We start from the raw sequence: 24848 nt of genomic DNA, 5'->3' as shown, positions 1-24848 counted from the left end.
TCAATCTTTTCCAGCTCTTTTAACAAATAAATACTGCTCTAATGATGAAGTCCAATTTACTCAATCATTAATGGCAAACAATACATGCTGTACATTTCATTTAAGCTTTCCTTCATAGTTCAACTTGCTGCCATTACAAATTTTTAGGCTGTGCTTTATTTAATGAACATAACTTTTTAGCAACAACCTGAAATACTAAGCAGAACTAAGGTTCTGCTTAGTATTTCAGGTTAATCCAAGTTAAACCAAGTTAATCAGGTTAAACCAAGTGCATCAATGGCAACTTGCACCATGATGCATTATCTATGTTCCTATATGAGGATATAACAGGCTTTACTATAAAATCATCTGCTCTCTCTCTTTATACATATGTGAGAAACATGACTTCGGGCATCAGTTCTATTACCATCGGTCAGTCTTCCACAGATAAACTAGTTTGAATGACTATATGACTTGCACCATGATGCATTATATAACAGGTTTTACTATGAAATCATCTGCTCTCTATATATGAAGCACTGAAATTAGCAGATACTTATTTCAGACTTAATACATGAAACTTGGATAGTAGCTGAAAAATTTTAAAAGGGGCTGTATATGCCATTGGAGATAATGTAGATAGTTAATTAGGTTTATAAAGCTGTATTACTGTATATGACAGGCAATTGATCTTACCTGTTAAGGGAAAGGTGATATATATATATATATTAAACATGCTCTGATTAGTTGTATTTTCAGTGGCATTGTTTAATGAATGTGAATCATTTCTACACATGCAGTTTGTCACTTCACTTAGAAATCTTTTTTTATGGAGTGAGAGAGGTAAAGATGTGATTGCATGCATTTTAAGTTATTTGTTTTGGAAAAAATGTGGGATACTAAAAGAAAAATTCTTATTCATTTACAGTTGAAAATAATTTTCAATTTAGAAACTCATTTGTCTAATTATACAAAGCACATTAAGATTAACATAATTAGCAAGTAGCAATGGTTAGCATCATCTCTTCATGATAGAGATGGCATTAAGATTATCAATTTTATTATACTCTGAAAGTAGAAATAAGCACTAACTTTGCTTACAGATTGTACAATTTTGAAGGAAAATAAACAGTTAAATATTACCTTATCCTCCTTTTATATAGGTAACATGCCATGTTGGTTTACAATATTAACAACTAAAATAAACTGTTGGCTAGTTTGAATTCAATCTAATGATTTCTGGAATTTTAATACAGTTGTATGTTCCCATGAACAGGATTTATGAAATAAACAGATCCACATCATTTAACTCTGTGATCATTTTGTTCATTAGTTTTTTTTTTTTTTTTTAGATTTCTCAAGTAAGGCTACCATATGCATGCAAGTTGTTAATTCAAGAACTGATGTCCATGTGCATATCTCCTAGGCTGATGGTTACATGAACAGTTGCATATAGTGAATAAGTGTGTACAAAATTAAAGGTAGAAACCATTAAGTAAGCCTGTGTAATGATGTTTCAGTGGTGAAACTGATATTTTAATAAGTCTCACTGTAAATATCTCATTAATAAAATTCATCTTTGTTTTAGTTTTCATTATGAGCTGGATCACTTCTTCTTTCATGATCTCCCCACTCTCTTACACTTTAATTCCTGTGATGTTAAAAACCTATGATGGAATGTAAACTTAATTACAACATTGGAAATAAGTTTAATATATGTACTAAAACAATACGCCGAATACTTTTCTCTTAGCATATAGAAATGTTCTTCACATCACAAATGGCTTTGTTAGACAGTATACAGATTACTGAACCCATTAGGAGTTGGGAAGGTGACTGCAGTCTTCTGTCTTTCACTGGTCTCACTAGCTGTAAGTGGTTATATGCAAGCTTGTGCTATAATTAACTTATTTATTAACAATAAAAGAAAATGGAAGACTCACATTAAATAACAATCATTAATAAAATTTTTGCCTAAGGCTTCTTCAGTATACAGAAATGGAACACCATATTATAAAAACAAAAGCAATTTCTTATGGGATGCCGTTTAAAAATAACAGTAAGCTTAAAAATAATGAATTTGTTCATTATTTTTAAGCTTACTGTAGCTATGTATGGTGGAAGATTCCAAGAAGGCACTTAGAATATTTTTGTATATTATGCTGTCCAGTACCGTCGACAGGATGTAGCATAGAGGCAGCTTGCCTTACAGCGCCGCTTAATTAAGGGTGCTCGTTCAGCCATATTGCAGTAGGCGCCGTATTAGGACAACAAGATATTTTACAACATCTGATGTAGATGCAATAGATTTATTTGAAGAATTAAAAATTCTCTCAAAAACAATAGAAGAGAAAAGTGGTTCTCACCAAATTTTATGATATATACATATATATCATATATTCCAACAAAAAGATTGTCATAAATGGACGTAGCACTTCTTCAATGGCATACACAGGAATATGGAGAACCTCAGTTCAACAGTGCAGACCATTACAAGGAGCTGATATTGATTCGGACTAAAGCTTAGTGATTGCGAATATAAGACTAAAACTGAAACAGAAGTACAAAGGAAAGTTCCAAAAAGCTAGAGACATCTCAAAACTAAATGAAGACAGGATAAGAACAGCATATCAGAACATATTGGAAACTAAGCTTAAGACCCCAAGTGAAAAACAAAATATAAATACAAGAGCAGAACGACTGACTACAGTGCTAAAAAAGCAGTAGAGGAAGTAATTCCTGAAAGAGAAAAGATCAACAAGAAATGGATAACTCAGGAAACCCTAAAATTGGTACAAGAGAAAAGAGAACTGAAACTTAAAAGAGATAATTCAGAGGCAGCAGATGAATTATACCATCAGAAATGTAATGAAGTATGGAAAGCAGCAAGATCTGATAAAGCCAAAATGGTTGGAGGACCAGTGCAAAGACATTGAACAGTACTATGGAGAACACAAAACTAGAGAGGTCTACAAACTTATAAGAAATGTCAACAGGAAGTGGTAAACAAGATCAGTAGCAGTCAAGGATGAAAATGGTAAAGTATTGATGGATAAGACAGAAATCATATACAGATGGACAAGATATTGCAGCGAACTATATAAAAATCAACTAAATGATACTGCAACAGAAGTAATCAAAGAACTAAAAAACATCTATATAAACATCGGCTATAAAACATCTCAAGAACAACAAGAGACCTAGAGACTGCCCTGATGCTGTCCTATTTCTGTAGTAAATATGCCTTACACAAGCAAAATTTGACCATTGAAGATATGTTAATTAACTTGAAATTTATTTTTAACATGTTCCTACTTATGTTTTTTCAATTTTAAAACAAATCAACTTATTTATGATGTGCATTGTCGTTATTTTGACAAACTGAAAAATCAGTGAGCTATATATATACACATACATACACGAGGGTGGTCTGAAAACTTCTTGGCCTAACAACGAAAAAACGAATTTATAGAATATAAAAACGAGATTATGTTGAAAATTATTTTTATTTTTCAACATAATCTCCCTTAAGACTAATACATTTATTCCAGCGATACTCCAGCGCCATTATCCTGTCCCTGTAGTGGTTCTCAATAAGATCTGAGATCTGCAAAATATCCCTCTACAGCTGCAATCACCTCTTGATTCGAAGAAAAATGCTGACCAGCGAGGATGAGTTTTAGTTTGGGAAGAGACAGAAGCCAAATCTGGGGGAATAGGGTGGATGTTTCAATAATTCATAGCGCAGATCCCTTAATTTTCCCATTGCCAAAATACTTTTATGGGTCAGTGCATTGGCTTAATGAAAGATGACTTTTTACCTTCTTCAAACCGGGTCTTTTCTCATGAATTTTTTTGTCTGGTCTGGTTAAAAGATTGGAATAATATTCCCTGATTATTGTTTTACCCTTTTCAAGATAATAAACAAAATGCCTTTTATCATCCCAAAACACCAATGCCCATGACCTTTCCTGCTAATGAAACTGACTTTGTCTTCTTTGACACTGAACAACCGGCTTCTGTCCACTGTTTTGACTGCTGTTTGGATTCTGGTGTGTAATTGTGAATCCAAGTCTCATCCATAGTAATAAATTGATGCGCAAAATCAGCTTTATTCTTTGTAAAATGCTCCAAGCACAGTTCAGAGATTTTCATGCTAGTGCATTTTTGATCTGCTGTGAGCAAGTGTAGCACCCATCTTGTGCGCAAAGCTTTTTCATTTGCAATTCTTCATGCAAAATATATATCCTACACGTTTTTTGAAATGCCTATAGTCTCAGCATTTCATGCACTTTGACTCGCTAGTCATCCAATAGCATATCATGCACTTGATCAATGATTTCTTGTGTTCTTACATTTTTTGGGCATCCTTCACGTGGATCATCTTCAAGGCTGGTACGGCCACGTTTAAATTCAGCAGCCTATTTCTTAATTGTCGAAAACGAAGGAAAAGAGTGCCCGTGAGCTTCTATGTACTTCAAATGGATTTCTTTTGGCATCAAACCTTCTTTTGCAAAGAATTTTATAACTGCACTATACTCAATTTTATCCTTTTCAAGGGATACAAACAACACTTTTGCTTCAGGCAGCTGTATAAAACAAACTGCTTGATAGAATGACTTGCAATTTCACATGGATGCTTATGACAGATGTACCAACTTTGGGAAAAAAAAAATCTTGCCGATAGCGTTGCCATCTATAGTCGAGAACATTTCAGACCACCCCCGTGTGCATGTGTATATATATATATATATATATATATATATATATATATATATATATATATATATATATATATATATATATTTATTCTGACCTATTCTGTCATGTCATGACCATTTAGCATATCAACACTACAGATAATGAATTTAAATTTATAAAATGGGTGTACAGGATACTATAACATTACTAGCTTCCCATCAACAATTTTCTTACAAATTAGTCTGTCAGGAGTCCAGTATTGTCATGTTATATTTATCTAAGGCATTTTAACTGCATCAATCCACCTCGATCTTTATTCTTTCCCTTTTTTTCTTGCCATCAGACATGTTTTGCAGATCTTTCTTCTCCTATTCTTTAAGTGACCACACTATCTCAGATTGGCTCTGCTTACACATTCATGCCAAGTTCCTTCCTGATATAGAATCATATTTGTAATATGATTTTATCATTACATTAAAATTAGTCTGAAAAATGTCTTGTATCTACAGTTATATTACTAGTGTTCAGACTAATTTATTCACTTGACTCCTACTATAATTATTCTGTTATCTATTTCCATATATAATTTACCATCTTCACTATAAATGTGAATAGTTCTATAGGTTCTCCATTCAGCTCATATGTTCCTGCCTTCTTTGTATCTTTTAATTGCTGATTTTTGAATCAAATTTGTGACAGCAGCTATTCAATTTAGTTAAGAAATATTGCAGATTTTGTAGTACAGAATTTATTAAGAGTACTTCAACTGCATAAAGTAGAAAGGTGAGATTACCATATCTAATTTTGATATCAGGTCCAATACTGCCATATCGTGACCCACATAGATGAACAGTAGTGAAGATAGTGTGACCCTTGTTTCAACACCTGATTTTACAAACCATCTTCTCCACGTTTCCCTTCTATAACTTTCTTCAGCACTTTTTTGAGTATGCTTACACAGAAATATCTGATTCTCACTTTGTTTTATTTCCCTTTTTCAAAAATGGAATGAGGGGTTGAAATAAATATCCAAAGAACAAATCCTTTTTGATCTTCATTATTCCAGAGTAGAACAATTTTTTTTTTTTTTTTTTTTTTGTCAATATATTTCTGTCCTACTGAAACAATCTGTTTCAGTAGGACAGAAATAGGTTCTAGGATATCTATTTTTCAGGATTTAATCCAGAGGAGAAGTTTTTTTTTTTTTGTATGATTCAGAAAATTTCACTCTCAGAAAATGTTTTCAGAAATTTCAATTATCGATATCCTTGTTAACAGTAACAATAAATAGAGAAATACTATTTTTTCATTTTTTTTTTTTCACTATTATTTTTAAATTAATCCTGAATAATCAAATAAATTTGATGTGAAATTTTATCTGAATTATGTTTTGAGGAACAAAAATTGTTCCAGTCTGGATAGATAAATTCACGATAACAAAATAAAAATTATCTGGAATTATTAGTTTGTGTGATTAGAAGAAAAAAAAAAAGTTTCTTTTGAATTGTTCCGAGAGAAGCATTTTTATTTTGGTTCAAAACCATTTCAACCCCTGAATGGAATTATGAAAGTTTTATTCCAGTAATCTAACATTTGACCTGAATTATGCAGCACAGCCAGTATATAACTTCTGTATCTCCACTTGTGATGCTTCTCATTGAATATTCATCTACTACAGCCACCTTTCCACATCCTAGGTTTATTTATTTTTAATGGATTGATTTTGCAACTTCAAATATTGATTGCATTCATCTTGAATATATTTCCACACTATGTCACACGTAGAACATCTTCAGTTTTCATGTCACCAGATTCCTTTTCCTCCATTTCTGATCTTATCTCTTCAAAGAACATTTTGCCACCCTTGATATGTTTATCTTCTACATTCCAGTCTTCTCATGACTTGTTTAGCTACTTCTATAAAAGCTTCACTTTCTTACATTTTACTCTTTCAGAGCACATGCTGACTGACTTGTTAGCAATGTTCAATATAGTCTTTTCCAAGACATTCTTTCAAACTATTAGAGTCCAACCCATTCTGTTTCTTCTATTCCTTCCAGACAATTTCTCTACATGCCTGCCTGATTGAATCAATATGTAATTCAGAGTGCCAGTGATCCTCCTCCTTGTTTTCCAACTGTTTAATTTTTTTTATTAATATTTGATTCTATACTTCACTTAAAACTGAGCATGAAAGCCTGCTCAAATTTTTATTCGTTTTAACACGTTCATTGTCAATAACGCGATATCGCGTGATGCAAGTCCTCGTCGGGTGGCCGATCACGCGTTATCGCATGGACGTCGCTATCACGTTTCTAAGCAGAATAGTATAGCGGCCACAGCGAAACGGCGTGTAATATTATAAAATTATATTATAAAAGACTGATAATTAAAGTTATAATTATTATATTCAAATGTTTTTTATTTGTACAATATATAACTTATTTGACCGAATTACATATCATGTGATATCGCATAATAGATATTTAGAGTACATAAATCCTATGTACATAATAATAAAAGCATATAAATAATATATTAACTTATTTTGAGCACAATAAAAACTAAATAAAAAAAATTTGGCCACCATAGGAAATTCCAATTTTCAGCTTGGCAATGAACGTGTTAAAACTTGAATAGTTTTCTTGTCAATGAGATTCATTTTTATCTCACTCAAAACTAAATGATTACTTATTTCAAATCTTTTATATATTAAGTCCTAAGCCAGTGTGAAGATATCACTATCAACAATAGGCAAACTATTTGTGTCTTTTCTCCTTATTAATTAGCACACATCTTTACATGAAAGATGGGTGTTAGTAATGACTAGTCTGTGTCTTGAATAGAAATCCAGCAGGTATTTACCATTATTAGAACTTGATTCTTTTCTCCAAATATTCACGAAACATTTCTATGTGATATTCATTTCCTACTCAAGACAATATATAGACAAGTCTCATTGTCTAGTTGCTCTTGATGTTTGCCCTCATCAGTCTATGCAATATTACCTGCCATTCAATAACCATTCCTCAGTATTCAATATTATAATTACACTTTCCGTAATAATTATTGCGTGAATCTTCTTGTATCTGATGAGTAATTCAACCAAAAAACAAATGTGACAAAATATAACTGACTCTAGGTTTAATAGTTGGTGATTATATAAATAGTTAAGACCAAACGGTTTTGCCACATATGCCAGTGGCTTTTGGGTTGGGGAAAAAAAAGGGGGAGGGGATAAACATGAGCATTACAGAACTAAACCGAACATGTAGGAACTGTTGCACAAAAGTAAAAACATGCATGGAAGCTGGCACAGGTCAGTTATTGTTCAGTAGATATGCATGATAGTTAGCAAAAAAAAAAAAAGAGTCTGATGTGTAAAAGATTTAAGTTTGTTTGTCCCCTTATTGTATTTCTTTTTTTTGTTCTTCCTAACCCTTAAAAAGCCACCAGCTATGTGGCAAAACTAGTTGGTTTAACTATTTATGTTATTATGACCTATTAAACCCAGTGTCAGTTATTTTTGTCACCTCTTCTTGATTTTGGTAAAACCAATTACACTAATGCAATCCTTCCCTAATTCAACCATTTCCACATTTTTTCTGTTGATAATTTTTATTGTGTTGCACCTATCTTGATTTCTTCTGATGTTAAGGTGTTTCAATAGCTTGTATTGTTCACCATGGTTACCTGACAAAATTACTGGGCCTTATTTAACCCTGTTGTACTATGACAATCTTTTCATTTAAGCCAATAGAAAATACAATTTGTTCAGCTAAATTCCAAATTGTGTAGCCATTCTTGTTCATTCAGTATTCAGGTTGATACCTAAAGATGGGATGATCCAGAAGAAGGTGAGAACTCATTAGGTCAAAAGCCTTGGTTGTCTCTAAATTTCTTAAGATGTGGAGTTCTCTTAACAGTTATCCAGCTTTGACTTTTTCAGCAAGTCATCACTGGATTACACAACCTTATGTTTCTTTGGCATATCTAATTAACATTAGTATTACAATCATTTTATTTTATTTTTTTTTTAAATGCATTTCAGGGAGTTGTGATGAATGGCATGTAATTATGTGAAACAGTCTTGTATTCAAATTTATTACTTATCAAAACTATTTAACAAACTTTAAAAAACAGCATAAGGAGAACAATAATTCAATCACAGTTAACATCCAACAAAATTACATATTTTAGAGACAGTTAAGCCCAACTATCATTTCCTGATCCTCCCCAATCTACAACTTTTCCAGGAACAGCAGCCCAGTCTTCTGTGCGTGGAGGTTCCCATTCATCAACAGTAGGAAAAGTCCCTGTAGTATGAGTCACTGGTTCAGCTGTCCACTATTTAAAAAAAAAAAAAGTTACACACACACTTTAAAGATAACTGCAGTTGTTACAATGAGATCAGTCTTTTTTTTTTTTTTTTTACCATAACATTAGAGGTAATTATAGTGACAAAATGCCAATGGAGAGAAATAAGCCTAGAATTTACACTGAATATTATACAGAAGACAAACTGAAAAGGAATGAATCTACTGATTTCATCCATAATATGGAAGAACATGAAGTGTATGATACAAACTCAAGGGCTGAATAATTGAGAGATGTGTGTGTGCACATGATCCACTGACTTCTGCTTTCCACATATCACATACTAAGTCTCTCCCAACACAACTAATGGCAACAGAATGAATCAAAAGCTGTACTACAGTGTGCTAAAGTGGGTCTAATTAGTTATAATTTGGCATTTCAAGAAACTGACCTGAAAATACCTCAAAATAGAGGATACGTTGGGACCTTTCATTAGGAACACTATAACTTACATTTCTAATATAATGTAAAGGAAATGTGAGAAAAATCAATCTGGAACTTGATTCTAGAATTGGGTCAAGTCACTTGACTTCATTGCAATTAACATATGTGAAGCACACATGAGGGGTTGCAAAATCCATTATAGTGCATCAGTGTCATGTGGGGACAAGTGGTTCAGAAGAAAGAAAGACCATATTAATATGATTCATTGACAAATGGTGGTTGCAGTTTGGAAAAAACAACTGCACGAGAAGGTAATTTCACTGAAAGAGGCAGGCGGAATGAAAGAAGAAGATGAAAAGTTGGATCAGTATGTTTGATGCTAGACGATGTACTGATGGCATCTAGCAGCTGCTCATATTCTGACAGATTAAAGGAAAGGGCAGGAATAAGGTTAGCTGGTGCAGAAGAAGAGGTCCACAAAATATCTACAAGAACATTAAGATAAACATTAGATCTTTTAACTCTACCATCCTCTTCTGGATGGCATGAAGGTTGTAGGTAGGTTTTTTTCATCATCACAAACCATGGGCTCACTGCCCATTGGTGTCCGATGCCTCCTTCACTATCTTCTTCCACCTTTCTTTACTTCACTTTACTTTTCCAGATGTTACCCATGGCCTTCAGATTTGTTCTTCCCTTTGCAATCCTGATCTTTATTTCTTTTTATATATCATTATGTCATTTTACTTACCAAATATGTGAATTGTTCTACATTATCTATATCAATTCCACCCACTTTTGTATCATGTTCTTCTTACCAAATACCATTGTTTTTGTTTTTTTCAAAGTTCATAAGTCCAAATCTCTTTCTTTCCTCATTTAACAGTTTCAATGATTTTTGTAGTTCTCTTTTGTCTTCTTCCATAATAACGTCATCTGCAAATTTCAGATTGTTAATTCTCATCCCATGCACTGATATTCCTTTTGCATCTTCCTTCATTTTATCCATTGCTCTTTCTAAATGTGCTATGAAAATGCTTGGTGATATTGGGTCCTCCTAATACCTCTGCTTGTTCTAAACTATTTCCCCAAATCATCACCTATTCTAACTGTATTCTTGTAAACATTTCTTAATATAGCTATTAGTTTTCTATCAGTTCCATAGGAGTAGGTTTTTTGGTGCATCAAAATGAGTGTGAATACAATATTCTAAGGTTGTGTAGATATGAGATTTACATATCAGTAGTTTTGTAAAAGTTCTTGAGCAGAAAAGGACACCACGTTTTTTGGAGGCTGTAAAGAATATGGATGTACAGGGTGTTCGGGATAAATTTGACATATTTATAATTAATTATATTTTTCCGTAAGTTACATGTATTAACACGCACTTCTCTTCATTTAAAAGTTTGGACCCTTCTTCATTCATATACAAGATGTCAGAAAGGATGGATAGCTGGAACCCACCTGAATCATGGAAGAGAATAACTTGTATCATGATGATTCGTGCCCGCCATCAAAATAAGGATATTACGACTGCTGCCCAATGCTCCCTGAATACAGTAAAAACAATCAGGCATGAACTAGAGACTTGCAATGGTGACTACGAGGATGTAGCAAGAAGAAAGATCCCTAGCAGACGATCTGATTGCGTTCGTACAGCAGAATTCCTCGCAAATCTGCAGGAACAGGTGTTGAAGAACCCTGGCATTGGAATTCGGGCTTTGTTCGTGGAGTTGCTAACTGTAGTCAAGCCCTGGATAACAAGGGTAGCCAATGGTAGGCCGTATGTATGGCAGCAGGATTCGGCCCCTTGCCACACCTCTGGGAAAAGTCAAAAATGGTTGTCTGAAAATTTCTACGACTTCACCAGTCCAAATGTTTGGCCTCCAAACTCCCCAGACCTTAACCCCATGGATTATTTTGTATGGGGCGCAGTTGAAAAAGACACCAATCGCACTTCCAGTAATACAAAAGCCCAGTTAATGGATAAAATTAAAACAGTTTTTGCGGCCCTTCCCAGGGAGACTGTAGCATCAGCTTGTTCGAGGTTCCGAAGCAGAATTGAAGCTGTGATCGATGCTAATGGTGGTTATTTTGAGTAAATCTTGTTGATAGTATTGTAATTAACTCTGCCTGTAATGTTTTTTTGTCAATTCATTAAATTTAATAGATACAAAGAAGATTTTCTTTTTCCTTACGAAACTGTCAAATTTATCCCGAACACCCTGTATATAGTGTTTTGATAACATTTGTCAGCTGCCAGATAGTTTGAAACATCAATTATCTTTTCTTCATTGATGTTAAGTAAGCCTGAGCAGAATTAGAATAATAGGGTGACCAATTGGAAAGACTAGGTGACATTGAGGTGTTTTTTTTTTTTTGCCAGACTGGTTGGTCAAGTGGAAATGTGAAAAACATATTCTCTAATTAATAGGTCATGCATTTGAATCCCAGTATAGCCATGGATGTTTGTAAATGTCTTTTTCATGGTAGAATGAATAGGAGACCTGAAGCGACTTGAAAGGTTGTGTGTTTTGTTTCAGGATCACCCAATTCTTAACTCAACCATGTTACTAATGTAATGTACTATAGGTTTTTTTAAAAAATTTCTAAATATTTAACTTATAATTCTTATGCCTAGATCTTAAATAATAAGGAGGTTCTCTTAAATACTTGAATTATGTTTTAAATTTAAGAATGATCACTATCAGAATCAAATTCTACAGGCTGAGATTCTTTATTTTCACTAACTAAATTAGAGATATTTTCACATTCCTCTGGTTTATTTAATTCTAAGTCAACTAATCTATGATATTCTGCTACTATTTCATCCATATTTGTCTTTTTGATTATCATCACTCTTATGTTGTACATTATCTGAATTATGTACCCTGGAGTTTCTGGAATTTCTTGCACTAGGTTTTGTTTTACTTGAATTTCTTAATTTTTTCCTCTGCTGTATATCTGAATTATGAAGTTTGCAACTATTCCCTTTCCTGCTATCAGATTGTGAATGAAGTGCAGGGATATCAGAAAAACAACCCTCATCCCTATTCATATTTTCTCCTAACATATAATAAATTTAGTTTAATCCTTTATCCAAGTGTGAGCAAACAAAGTTTGCACCTGAAAGTATCTTCAGGACTGGGGTAAGGGGGTACAACACCAGGGTGTTGTACCACCTTACTCCAGTCCTGAAGATACTTTCAGGCACAAACTTTGTTTGCTCACACTTGGATAAAGGATTAAACTAAATTTATTATACTCTAACCAAGTGAAAAATAAACTTTCAACATTCTCCTAACATAATTAAATTTCTTCTTCCTAAAAAAATACCTTTTTAACCTATCAGAGTGTACATTTACAATTTTATTAGGATTTCTCACATCTTGAATCCTAAAATTAACAGGAGAAAGTTGGTCTAAAACTCTATATAGACCCAATGCTTTCCTTCCTAATTTTCCTACCCTTTTAATACTAGATTCATCTTCTAACAATATTAAATTTCCTAGTGCAAATGACTTATACTTTCGGAAATGATTAACATACTTTCTTGTTTTCTGTGAACTTAATTTACTCATTTCACCTACTAACCTGAGGTGTGCAGTAACTAAGTTCTCGCTCCTGCACATCCTGTACCCATTAGAGGAAGCTAAATGCTGCTACCAACCAAATGCAAGTGATCAAACTAAAATGCTTCCAAATTCCTGCTCTAAAGGATTCCATCTGGGGCAAGGCCTAAAAGTAATATCGTTTAATATTGAAGGTTTCTCTAGTGTCAAGCAAGATCTCATTGCAAATATTTGTAGAGATAATGACTGCAATGTGCTCTGCCTGCAAGAAACTCACAGAGAGGTAAGGTGCTGCTGCTAGACCTTACGTCTATGGCATGAAACTCAAAGAAATACCCCATGATCAATATGGTAGCACAATATTTACTAAAGAAAACTTAATTCCATCATCCAGTGATTCAACAAACAGAAACATCAAGATTATTATTACAATCAGATTTAAAAATATCTCACTCACCTGAATTTATAAACCACCAGAAGAAGCTTTCTCCTTCCAATATCCTCCTCGATAATAATGCATACATGACTAATGTTGTATTAGGTGACCTTAACAGCCATAGTATTAACTGGGGTTACACAAAGTGCAATGAAGATGGAGAACTTGTTGAAAAATGGGTCAAAAACTTCTCTCTAAACCTGATACATAATCTGAAGCTCCCTGCATCTTTTAATAGTGGCAGATGGAAACAGGGCTATAACCCTGACCTCATATTTGTTAGCTCAAAAATATCCAACACTTGTGTTAAATCCATTCCACATTTTCAATACAGACTTATAATGCTTCAATCCATTATGCCCAACACAGTTCCTTACAGGCAATTTAATTTCAAAAAAGTTAATTGGAAGGGTTTCGTGCAAGATCTTGACTACTCCATAGGGCCAGTCCCTCCAAACCCTCAAGGTATCCTCAATGCATAAAAATACTGAGGAAAATCTCCACCAAACACATCCCAGAATGATGACACACAAACTACATTCCAGGTCTTTCCAAAGATATACAAGCCCAGTATACTAATTACAACTTTAAAACACAAACCCCTTCTCAGAGGCAACTATCCATGCAGGAGAAAAATTATGCTCCTAGATGGCAGAGGAAAGGTGTTCCTAATTGGAAAAAAATAGAAGCAATGACATGACTCATAGTACCAGAAAGGCATGGAACCTTATCAACAGAATTAGGGAGGATTTCACTGGGTCAAATGAGCATCCACAGGTAACAGCTAATCAAATTGTTCACCAGCTGCTGCTGCTGAATGGAAATTCCCTAAAAAAAAGGACCCAAAAAATAAGATTTCATGGTCACTGAACTCAACCCTGCAATAAACCTATTAAAATCTAGAAAATCTGCAGGCCTTGTGATATCTGTAATAAACAAATTAAACATTTTGGATCCAGGACTAAAGAGTGGTTATTAAACCTATACAACACTTGCCTCAGAACCCTAAGGATACCAACTATCTGGAGGCATGCTAAAGGGTGGCCTTTCTGAAACCAGGGAAAAATTCCAACCAAAGCAAAAAAATTACAGACATATCACTACTCAGCAACCTCTTTTAAACCCTATGAACGATTAATTTTGAATAGGCTACAACCCCTAATCGAACCCCATCTTATTGCTGAACAGGTTGGTTTTAGACCAGGCAAATTCTGTACATCATAAATTCTCAACCTCACTCAATATATAGAAAACTGTTATGAGTAAAAACTAGCCACAGAAGCAGTCTTTGAAGACCTAACTGCAGCATACAATACCATAAAACCACTCACATTCAGAAATAAAATATATGGAATAACTAGAGACTATCGCCTTGTCCTCCTGATCCAATCACTTTTGGAAAACAGATGCTTTTATGTGGACCTAGAAGGTAGGAAGAGCCACTAGCATCCCCTAAAAAATATGGCCTCCTCCATGGAAGTGTGTTATCACCCTTACTTTTCAACATATACATCAATGATCTCCCCATCTTTCCAGGAACTAGAAATTTTATCTATGCTGATGACCTTGCCATAGCTACTCGATCAAATAATTTCAGGTCCATTGAAACTACTCTATCACTTGCCTTAAATAGTCTAACCACACATTACAGCAATAATCAATTAAACCAAGCCCCCTTGAAAATGCAGAGTGGCCTTTTCCTCCTTAAAAATAAGGAAGCCAAGAAGCTACAGATTTCTTGGGAAGGCTCTTATATAGAAGACTCCTAGAATCCAGTCTATCTTGGTGTGACTCTCGATCTCACTCTTTCATATAAAACACACACAGAAAAAACAAAAGCAAAAGTAAATGCAAGAAACAATATACTAAGAAAGCTTATTTCCTCCAAATGGGGGTGCAGACCCTAGCAGATCTGCCTTGGCTCTGCTTATGGATCACTTATGGCATACTTTTCCAAATGTAACAAACTTTTATTCTTTCCCAAATTCTAGAAAATCCTTGATGTTCTGCCAAGTCAGAATCATGGAAAGTGTACATAATCCAAGGAATCATTTGAGTTGGTGCCAATATTTTCAATATCAACCTACCTTCCTTCCATTTTTCTAGATAGGAGTAATCCATCTTTATCTAAATATAAGTTTTCCAGGTTTAAAAATGTATCGAATTGAGTTTCACCTCTTAATACTGCTTCATAAATAGTTTTGAGTATGGGATCATCTTTCTGAGCTTGAACAATCCCATACTTTTCCCAAATTTGTGAACTACATTCCATATTCATCTTTATGAATAATATGAATTTTAGATTTCTCTTCATCTTGATTCAAAGAGAATCTTAATTGGCACCTATGGCACATGTGAGGATGTCATACCTTTCCAAATGTATGTTATCACATCTGGCAACATACATTTGGAATTTAGGAATAAATTTAGGATTGGAATGACATGGCAGAATTTCTTGAACCTTGTGGAAATTTACATAGCTGACATTTCTGTCATGACATTTATCCCTAGATGTTTCATTATCATCAGATCCTAGTCATGCAGTTCCAGTGCCCACCTAATTATATGTTGATTTTTATCTTTCAAAGTATTTAGGAAAGACAAAGGCTGCTGATCAGATCTTATTTTAATAGGTCATCCAAACAACAAGAAATCTAAATTTTCTTAAGAGAAAAATTATTGCTAGTGCTTCCTTTTCTTAGGTTGAATAATTCAATTCTGCACCTGATAATTTTCTACTAATAAAAGCTATTGACTTAAAATCTTTTCCATCTTTCTATGCTAATACAGCAGCAAGATAAAAAATTTCACCAAATTTAGGATTGGAATAACATGGCAGAATTTCTTGAACCTTGTGGAAATTTACATAGCTGACATTTCAGCCTTCTGCAGAAATGTAAATGCAAAGTATTTTCTGTCTTCTTTCTTCAAAGGAGAGAAAGTAGCCAGAGTTTAAATCCAATTTTTGTAAAATATTGTGCTCCTTGCAAACAGATTAATAATTCCTCAATCTAACACAGAGGGAAATCAACAGGCTTCTGGACCCATCCAACTGCTTGGTGAGCGTTGTGCATTTCATGTAAATGGCAAGCAAGAAGTTACATATAATGACAGACATCTCATTAACATAAACAGAATGTCTTCAGAAAACACAACAAATATCTGTGTAAAAAAAAAATCTCTTTACAGAGATAAATAGTAAAATGAAAAATAAAAACAATGGTGCAGTCAATTGGATTGGTTGTGACTTAACTTTATTTTAGACTCCAGAAAGCTAAAATTTGACTCAAGTAAAATGGCTATAGGAGATAGTAATACCTTCATTCTCAGGTGATAGTCATGAAAGCATAGAAACATTTCAAGCAAAACATTTTAAATATGCAGAAAAAAATTAGAGATTTAGGAAAATAGTCAGATTTCCATTTGTTAATTATACTTTGTAATAAATTATTGGGCAAAGCCAAAATGTTCTTAAACACATCCCCTTTACTAAGAGACAATGACAGTTATGCAACATTTAAAAGTTTACTGATATCAGAATTTTCAAGTGTGGGAGAATTAGGGTTGGAAACATTCATCAGTGCATTCAAGATAACAGAGAGTCTATTTCAGAATATTACCACAGACTTTAGAGCATTGTTCATAAATTTAATGTTTCAACTGAAGACCAGGCCTGGCACGAAGCAGGGGCAGAATGGGCGAATGCCGCAGGTGGAAAAGTAAAAGGGCGGAAAACTTAGAGTTTGTTACAATTATACTGGAGGCAGAAAAAATTAAAAAAAAAAAAATTAAATTGGTCATATCATATTTAAAAAATATTAAATTTATATATACATATTTATATAAAGATAATTATTTTATTCTAATTATATAAGCTCCAAATAATTATCTTTATTTTGATAATCCCTTGGACCAGTACTGTCGACAGGGTGTAGCATAGAGGCAGCCTGCCTCATAGCGCTGCTTAATAAGGGCATTCGTTCAGCTGTATTACGGCAACAAGATATTTTACAAAAATGCAGCATTTAGTTTACCAAATAAAAAAGGCACCATTTCCCATTGACAGTTAAATATGTGCTTATTATATTTTATTAATAAAAAATTATAGTCATACATAGTAAAACTAAACATTTTAGAACCCACTTACTAGATACTTAAGGAAACAACCCATAAAGTATCATACAATGTGAATTTCATGAACTTTTATAGTCAATATATATATATATATATATATATATATATAAAATTTTATATATATATATATATATATATAAAATTATATTATGCATGAATTCTCCTACTCAAATTGCAAGTCACTATTGCCCCGACTTTCACGTTGGAGCGATAACTCGCTCTCTGCAGTAAACAATACGCCCTCCACAACAGCAACTATACTGCAGAAACATGAAAAACAATTACTTTTTATCATGTCACTGAATTTACAGACTGTAATATATTTCTCAACGAATAGTGCAATTAGAGACAACTGGGAATATAAACACTAACTAATGAATCGCATCTCCCCTCCAACAGAAACTGCTGTATAGATTCAAGCAAAACCACATGTTGCTGGTGCAACATATGGTTTTGCTTGACACTACCATCATGAACGTGTTAAAACTAAGACATATATAGTGAATGTATTTCAGATATGGAAATCGGTTTAAGAGAATTAGCATTTGCATTCAGTTGTCAGCTTGCTTTTTGTTTGGGTCATGCGATCTTTTGTTAATACTGCACCAATCATATGCACTTCTTAATAGCTGCTCTTTCTCTACGCACATCATTCACCTCTCATTAGTAATTTGTCAAGGATTGTTCATTACGTATCTCATGTCTTAAATTACTGGTAATTTTTTTTGCTTGATATAATGGGAAAGAAGATGACTATTTCGGTAAACTTTGACATTGCACACAAGGAAACCACTCTCGAGGACAGAAGTGATGGAGAATAGAAGCTTCTTGGTAAGTCATACCCATTTTCAGTTTTTTTTTTCTGAAAACTAGTTTCCGAAAATCCCCACATATATCTCGCACCACGATTTTTTAGCTTTAATTTTGGGAAAAAAAGTGCGAGTTATATTCAAGTAAATACAGTAATTTTTTTAGCTTTCAAATTCTTAAGTATTGATCATTGATTAAAGACTGGATTTATAAAACACACAATAGAGCAATATATAGCAGATATAGAAATAAGCAATTTCACCCCTCTCATTGATGATAAATTATTAATATTAAGTAAAAATGTACAGTATCTTCATAAATTTTGTTCTATTAAAAATAAATCATATTTTTTGTTTAAATGTACATCTAAATTCAAATAAAACAGACATTTACAACGAAATATATTTTTATTTATTATTATTATTATTTTGATAAGGTACTTGGTAATAATGAAAATTAAAGAAGGGGTACACGGATATATCTGTAGTTTCAGAAACACTGATCTATCCAGATATTTAGTCTGAAACATAAGTGTATATTATGCTATTCATTTTCTTCAATTCCGCTTCGAATCTGGATAGATGAAACAGCGTGATATGCACTTCTTACATTTTTTTTCAGCGTCATTTCAATTTTGAATGTGAAACATATTGAGTGTATTGTGTATTTAAGTGACTTTGGACAATCTTTGACTTTGTTTTTAATTGTGTACTTATTTTTGGATTTTTGATAGACAAATAAAATTTTAAAGATAATAGTTTATAAATTATAAACATTAATCAGAGGCACATTTTGCTAAAATTGCTCATTGGGCAGCATATTTTACGTCTTACATTGCCCTCAATAATTATAGTTTACCTTTAATTATCAAATTATTGTATAAATTAATTATTTATAGTAAAAATCCATACAAGGCAACTGTTTTAAATCGATTTTTTTAAAAATAAGATTTAATTGTTTTAAAACTCTTAAAAATAATAAATAAATTAACTCAAAATTGATAATTAATAGAACAAGAATAATTTATCAATACGAAATTTATTGTCATTTATGGCAATTTGGGATTTAGCCGACCAAATTGTATTCTTATTGGTTAAACCAAAATAAAAAATGATGGTACAACATGACAAAATTTCATGCCGGCTGGGGCATCGCCCAGTTAAACAAGGCCCCCGTTGTTTTCGCCAGGGAACCAGGACGAACAGCGAAAAGTCAGCTACTGGAACAAATCTGAAAACGAACCCCAACTCAACATCACCAGAGTTAAAGATCGGTACTATCAACGTAAGAAGCCTGAATGGCAAAGAAATGGAGCTAGCTGAGGAATTAGATAAGTGCCATCTCGACATAACAGAGGTGACTGAAACAAAAAAAAAAAATAAACTGGTGAGATCTTTCTGAGCAATAAATACAAAATGTTATATTCAGGCAATGACAATCAAGGAAAAGAAGGGGTAGACATAGTATTCAACACAAAATACAAGGCTAATCTTCTTGAATGGCAGGCAGTCTCAAGTAGAGTAATGTGGGCAAATATGAGAATGGGGAACTGGACAATGAGACATTTGTGCCTATGGTCCCACAGAAGGTTCTACTAAGGTAGAAATTGCAGGAATTTTTTGAGGCTTTAGAAAAAGCAACTGACACAATGAAAAAGGAAAAGTTGATCCTTGTTGTGGATCTAAATAGCAGAGTAGAAAATGATTGTGAGACATACAAAAATATTTTGGGAAATTTGGAGAAAAGAGCAAAGCTAATAATAATGGCAAATATCTGTTGGATTTCTCTCAGGACATGGACTGGTTATTACTAACACCATGTTCCAACATAAAAATGTGCACAAATTCACATGGAGAGAAGAGGCTAGGAATAAGAACAGTCTCATTGACTATGTTATTGTTGATAGTGATGTTTTCTCCCTGGTGCAGGACACCAGAGCGTACAGAGAATTTGAAATTGGAAGTGATCACTATTTAGTCTTGAGCAGGATAAAATTGAATTTCATATTGAAAAGAATAACATGTAAGAAAGTTTAAAGTGAATAAAAGTTGAGCAGCTCTCAGATGTGAACTGTAGACTAAAATACACAAAGATTATTGAAGAAAAAATGAAAGAGTTGGAGAACAGGAATCAAACCTTGGAGATTCCTTCAGAGTGGCAAACTCTTTAGAAAACATTGACTGATTCTGCCAGAGAGGCATGTGGTGAGGTTGTCTGCAAGGATAAAAATATCAGAACTCCCTGGTGGACACAGGAAGTTAAAGAGGCAGTGAAGGAAAAGAAGAAAGCATATCAAAACTTCCTGTCAAATAAGTCAGCTTGTGCTCTTAGAGAATACAGAGACAAATGCTAGAATGCTAAACACTGTGTAAAACTAGCTAAACAAAAGTCATGGGAGGACTTTGGCAAGAATATAGAAAATAAATATCAAGAAGGTGGCAAAATATTCTGGAGGTTGTTGAAGAAGCTTAGGAATGGAGGAAAGAGTGCTGTAAAAGGAGTTAGAGATGATAAAGGTGACATGAAAACGGGAGAAAAAGATATCCTTGAAGTATGGAGTAATTACTTTGAAAAACTGCTAAATGAAACAAGCAGTGATGACAGCACAGTGGTAAAAAATACTGACCAGGCATGCAGTCAGGAATATATATCCATACTTGAAGTAGAAAAAGCCATCAAAGGCTTGAAATGTGGAAAGGCAGCAGGAGTAGATGATATTCAACCAGAAATGCTGAAGTATGGTGGTATAAGAGTCTTACAGTGGCGGCATTGCATAGTTCAAAAAGCCTGGACAGAGAGACGAATTCCTGATGATTGGAGTAGAACTCTCATAATACCCATATATAAAAAGGAAATAAAACTGAATGTGAGAATTACAGAGGTATTTCCCTACTGCGTGTTCCTGGCAAGATTTATGAACGTATACTTGAGAAACGGTTGAGAACAATTTTGGAAGAAAAGTTTGGTGAAGAACAATCTGGATTCAAGCCAAATAGAGGCTGTCAGGATCAGATCTTCATTTATGAGAAATAGTTGAGAAACCATGGGAATATAACAAAGATCTATATTTAAGTTGTGTCGATCTGGAAAAGGCATATTACAAGGTGCCAAGAGAGAAGCTATTCAATACGCTGCAGTTATATGGTGTCAATGGGGCATTATATCAAGCAATACTTAGTCTTTATTTGAGTTGTAAGTCAGCAGTTAGAATTGAAGAAAGTACAGGAAGATGGTTTAATGTTAAATCTGGTGTGAGACAAGGATGTACATTATCCCCGCTGTTATTCATTATCTATATGGATCACATTATGAAGGAAGCGGTATTAAACATGATATCAAAATTGGAGATGTTAATGTTAGCTCTTTGCTTTATGCGGATGATGTTATACTTCTAAATAAATCCGCTACAAGTCTGCAAGATTCTCTGACTAAATTGAATAGCTGTTGTAATAGATATGGTATGAAGGTCAGCAATAAAAAGACAATGAAAATAGGCAGAATCATTGAAAATGTCAACTGTGTTGTGAATGGAGAACCTGTGGAACAAGTAAAACATTTCAGCTACTTAGGTACGATTTTTAGTGGAGATGGTAAATTAAATATAGAAATAGACAACAGAATCAGCAAAGCTGGTATAAATTCAGCTGGTATATGCTGAATAAATTCATATGGAATAAAAGAGAAATTAATCGTAACACTAAAATAGCTGTATACAAGACAGTGTTCAAACCAGTTTTAACTTATGGATCTGAGAACGGGATCAGAAGTAAAACACTTAACCAAAGACTAGAGACCGCAGATATGAAAGTCCTGAGAAAGATTATAGGCGTGAACAGATGGCATCAATGGCAATATCATATTGAAAACGAGGATATTAGGAAAGAACTTAACATCATCAGCATTCAGGAATGCGTTAGCAGAGCTAATGTCAGGTGGTATGGTCATTTAAACAGAATGGGCGTGGAAAGATTAGCAAAACAAGTGTTCTCTGCCAGGTTGGCAGCAAAACGACCCAGAGGAAGACCAAGATATAGGTGGATTGATACAGTACAAAGTGGCTTAGATGATAGAAATATAAGATCTGATAATGTAGCAGTCTTGACAAGTAACAGACTAATTTGGAGGAAAATTGTAGATAGGAAGTTAGTAATGATGTAAATTTTTTTCATGTAGTACTATCAAATCCTGTACACCCCTTGAGGGTACATGGCAGGAATTTGATGATGATGATAGATCAGTAATTTGAAACAGAAAAAAGTTACCGGGAGCTGCTTTTCTCAAAAGGAAAAGAGAAAAGGAAGAGCAAGTAAAGAAAGTAACAAGCGATACAAGGAGATTTGGAATTTGTGTGAGCAAGGGAGTGAGAAGCAGGTTTTTTGCATGGAGAGTGGTGAGTGATTGGGATGCATTGCCTGAGAATGTGGTGAGCATAGAGACGGTAAATATATTTAAGGCATGGTATGATAAACTATGTGTATAATAGTGGACCTCCCACGATGAGCGACTCCATGGAGATTTTTATAATAATAATAATTATTATTATTATAAATCGTTCACATATCTGCAAAATTTTCTTACATGCCAGTTCACTATCCCTGTATTAATGTGTATTATATTGTTAGCTTGCTTTACCTCATATTTATGAAGTCTGTAGTTAAATATGTGATTTATCTTAGTAATGATTTTTTTAAATAAATTATTAATTTCATTTTCTTTGTAGCTATAGCCGTGTTGTTTTTAACTTATTTTTTTATTTTATGAACTCAATGGGCATATATTTGAAATTATGCCCATTGACTACTATACGGAGTTTTACATTAATATTAAACAAGGTAATTTTTAATTTTATTTTGCTCATTTATTTGTTTTCTTAATGCAGTAAAATCAAATAAAAATGATTGTATAAAGGGGCAAGACTTGGCAAATGACAATTCAATTCAAAATTTTTTTACTTTGTTTTGGGCCCATACTTTATGAAAAAAAAAAAAAAAAAGTTTTTTTATGATTTCAGAAACAGACAATAATGGCAGACCAGAGAAACAAAATTAAAACCCTTTCTGGTCATCAATACAAAAAAAGACAAGCAGAACGAGAAGGTATTCGAGCTCAGTGAGAAAATCAATTGTGGAAATTTTTGAAATTATCAGAAACAAGAGTCAGTGAAAGTGATGTTGCTGTGGAGTCCCCCACTGACCATGAGTGTGAAAATTCAAATTTGTGTTTAGATGATAATCAAGCTCTTGAGAAACATCCAATAGCTTCGACTACAAATACCTCAACACTAAATTACGAGCTTTTTGATGATCCAGCTTTATGGCCAAACTTGTCCAATTCAATAATTGATATATTAGTAAAACAAGGTCCTGCTGAATCAAAAGAGACTATTTTTCCACCCAATGAACATAATAGAAGTTTTCCGTCTGTATCCAGTGGTGTAGCTAGAGCTTTTGCCACCCCTCTCAACACACGCTAAAAATACTACAAAAAGTCAAAACAACGTATAGAGAAATAAATTAAAACACTATGTTTATTTTTGAAGTAAAACTTTAATTTCAACATTCTAAAATGTTATTTTTCTTGCTTTTCTGTTAGCAAAATCGTCGATGACATTGCCGAATTCTTAATCTATTTTATTTAGAAAAACTCCTCTCACAACTAGCAACACTTACAGCAATTGTGAGGAAAATTCGCAGTAGTATTACAATAATTGAAAATGAGTTCTCAAGACTGTATTTTAGAATTAACTGTAGAAGTTCAAAAGGGTTCAACATGCCGCCCGGGGCTTTAACATCGGTAACTTAAAATTTGATAATGATACAGTAAAAAAATCTTGTTTCAACTTAGAAATTGTTCTGTCTGATGGTGATCAAAAAGATATTTCAGCAATAGATTTATTAGATGAATTAAAAACATTGTCTGAGGATATCAAATAATTATTCTTCCAAAGAAGTATTAAATTATATTTGTGCAAATAACTGCATAAGTATTTTTCCTAATGTGTACACATCACTACGAATTCTTTTAACAATCCCAACTACAGTTGCAAGTGCAGTTTTTCTAAATTAAGACTTATTAAAAATTATTTGAGGTACACAATGGCTCAAGAGAGAGATTAGATGGCTTAGCCACTTTATCTATTGAAAGTGAGATAGCCGAGACATTAGATCTAGAAGAAGTAGTAAAGTCTTTTGCCGAAATTAAGGCTAGAAAGGTTTCTTTTTTTTAAATAATTAAAATTGTTAATTCTTAATTTAGATTTTTTCATATTTGTTTTGTCATATTTAATGTGATTTATGTAATATTTATAAATTGTGTTAAAATCATGTACTCATTAATAATAAACACAAACTTGCCCACACTCAAAAATTTGCTTAAAAATAACTTGAAAGAACCAGCATACAAGAGAAAGGTTAAAAATCTTGAACAATGTTTTTAGCTTATTAGAGATATATTTC

General features: G+C 33.3%; 2 protein-coding genes across 2 annotated transcripts in view; one reads left to right on the top strand and one right to left on the bottom strand.

Moving 5' to 3' along the window:
* Polr2B (RNA polymerase II subunit RpII140) overlaps positions 1-1573 on the top strand; it is a 203190-nt gene extending 201617 nt beyond the window's left edge. The window contains exon 22 of the mRNA XM_090409695.1: positions 1332-1573. Within this exon, the coding sequence (XP_090265821.1) occupies positions 1332-1421 (90 nt within the window). The 3' untranslated portion in view covers positions 1422-1573. The remainder of the gene's footprint in view (positions 1-1331) is intronic.
* A 7313-nt stretch (positions 1574-8886) lies between these two features.
* The window catches only part of LOC150095184 (small ribosomal subunit protein uS2-like), a 153843-nt gene continuing 137881 nt past the window's right edge, over positions 8887-24848 (bottom strand). Inside the window, exon 5 of the mRNA XM_090410616.1 lies at positions 8887-9027. Coding sequence (XP_090266742.1) covers positions 8887-9027 — 141 coding nt within the window. The remainder of the gene's footprint in view (positions 9028-24848) is intronic.

The sequence above is a fragment of the Typopeltis vanoorti genome, chromosome 20 (genome assembly GCF_054136105.1).
Source record: "Typopeltis vanoorti isolate ZY-2024b chromosome 20, IOZ_Tvanoo_1.0, whole genome shotgun sequence".
Classification (NCBI taxonomy): domain Eukaryota; kingdom Metazoa; phylum Arthropoda; class Arachnida; order Uropygi; family Thelyphonidae; genus Typopeltis; species Typopeltis vanoorti.
Note: the sequence above shows the minus strand (reverse complement) of the source record. Positions and strands in the feature narration are given on the sequence as shown.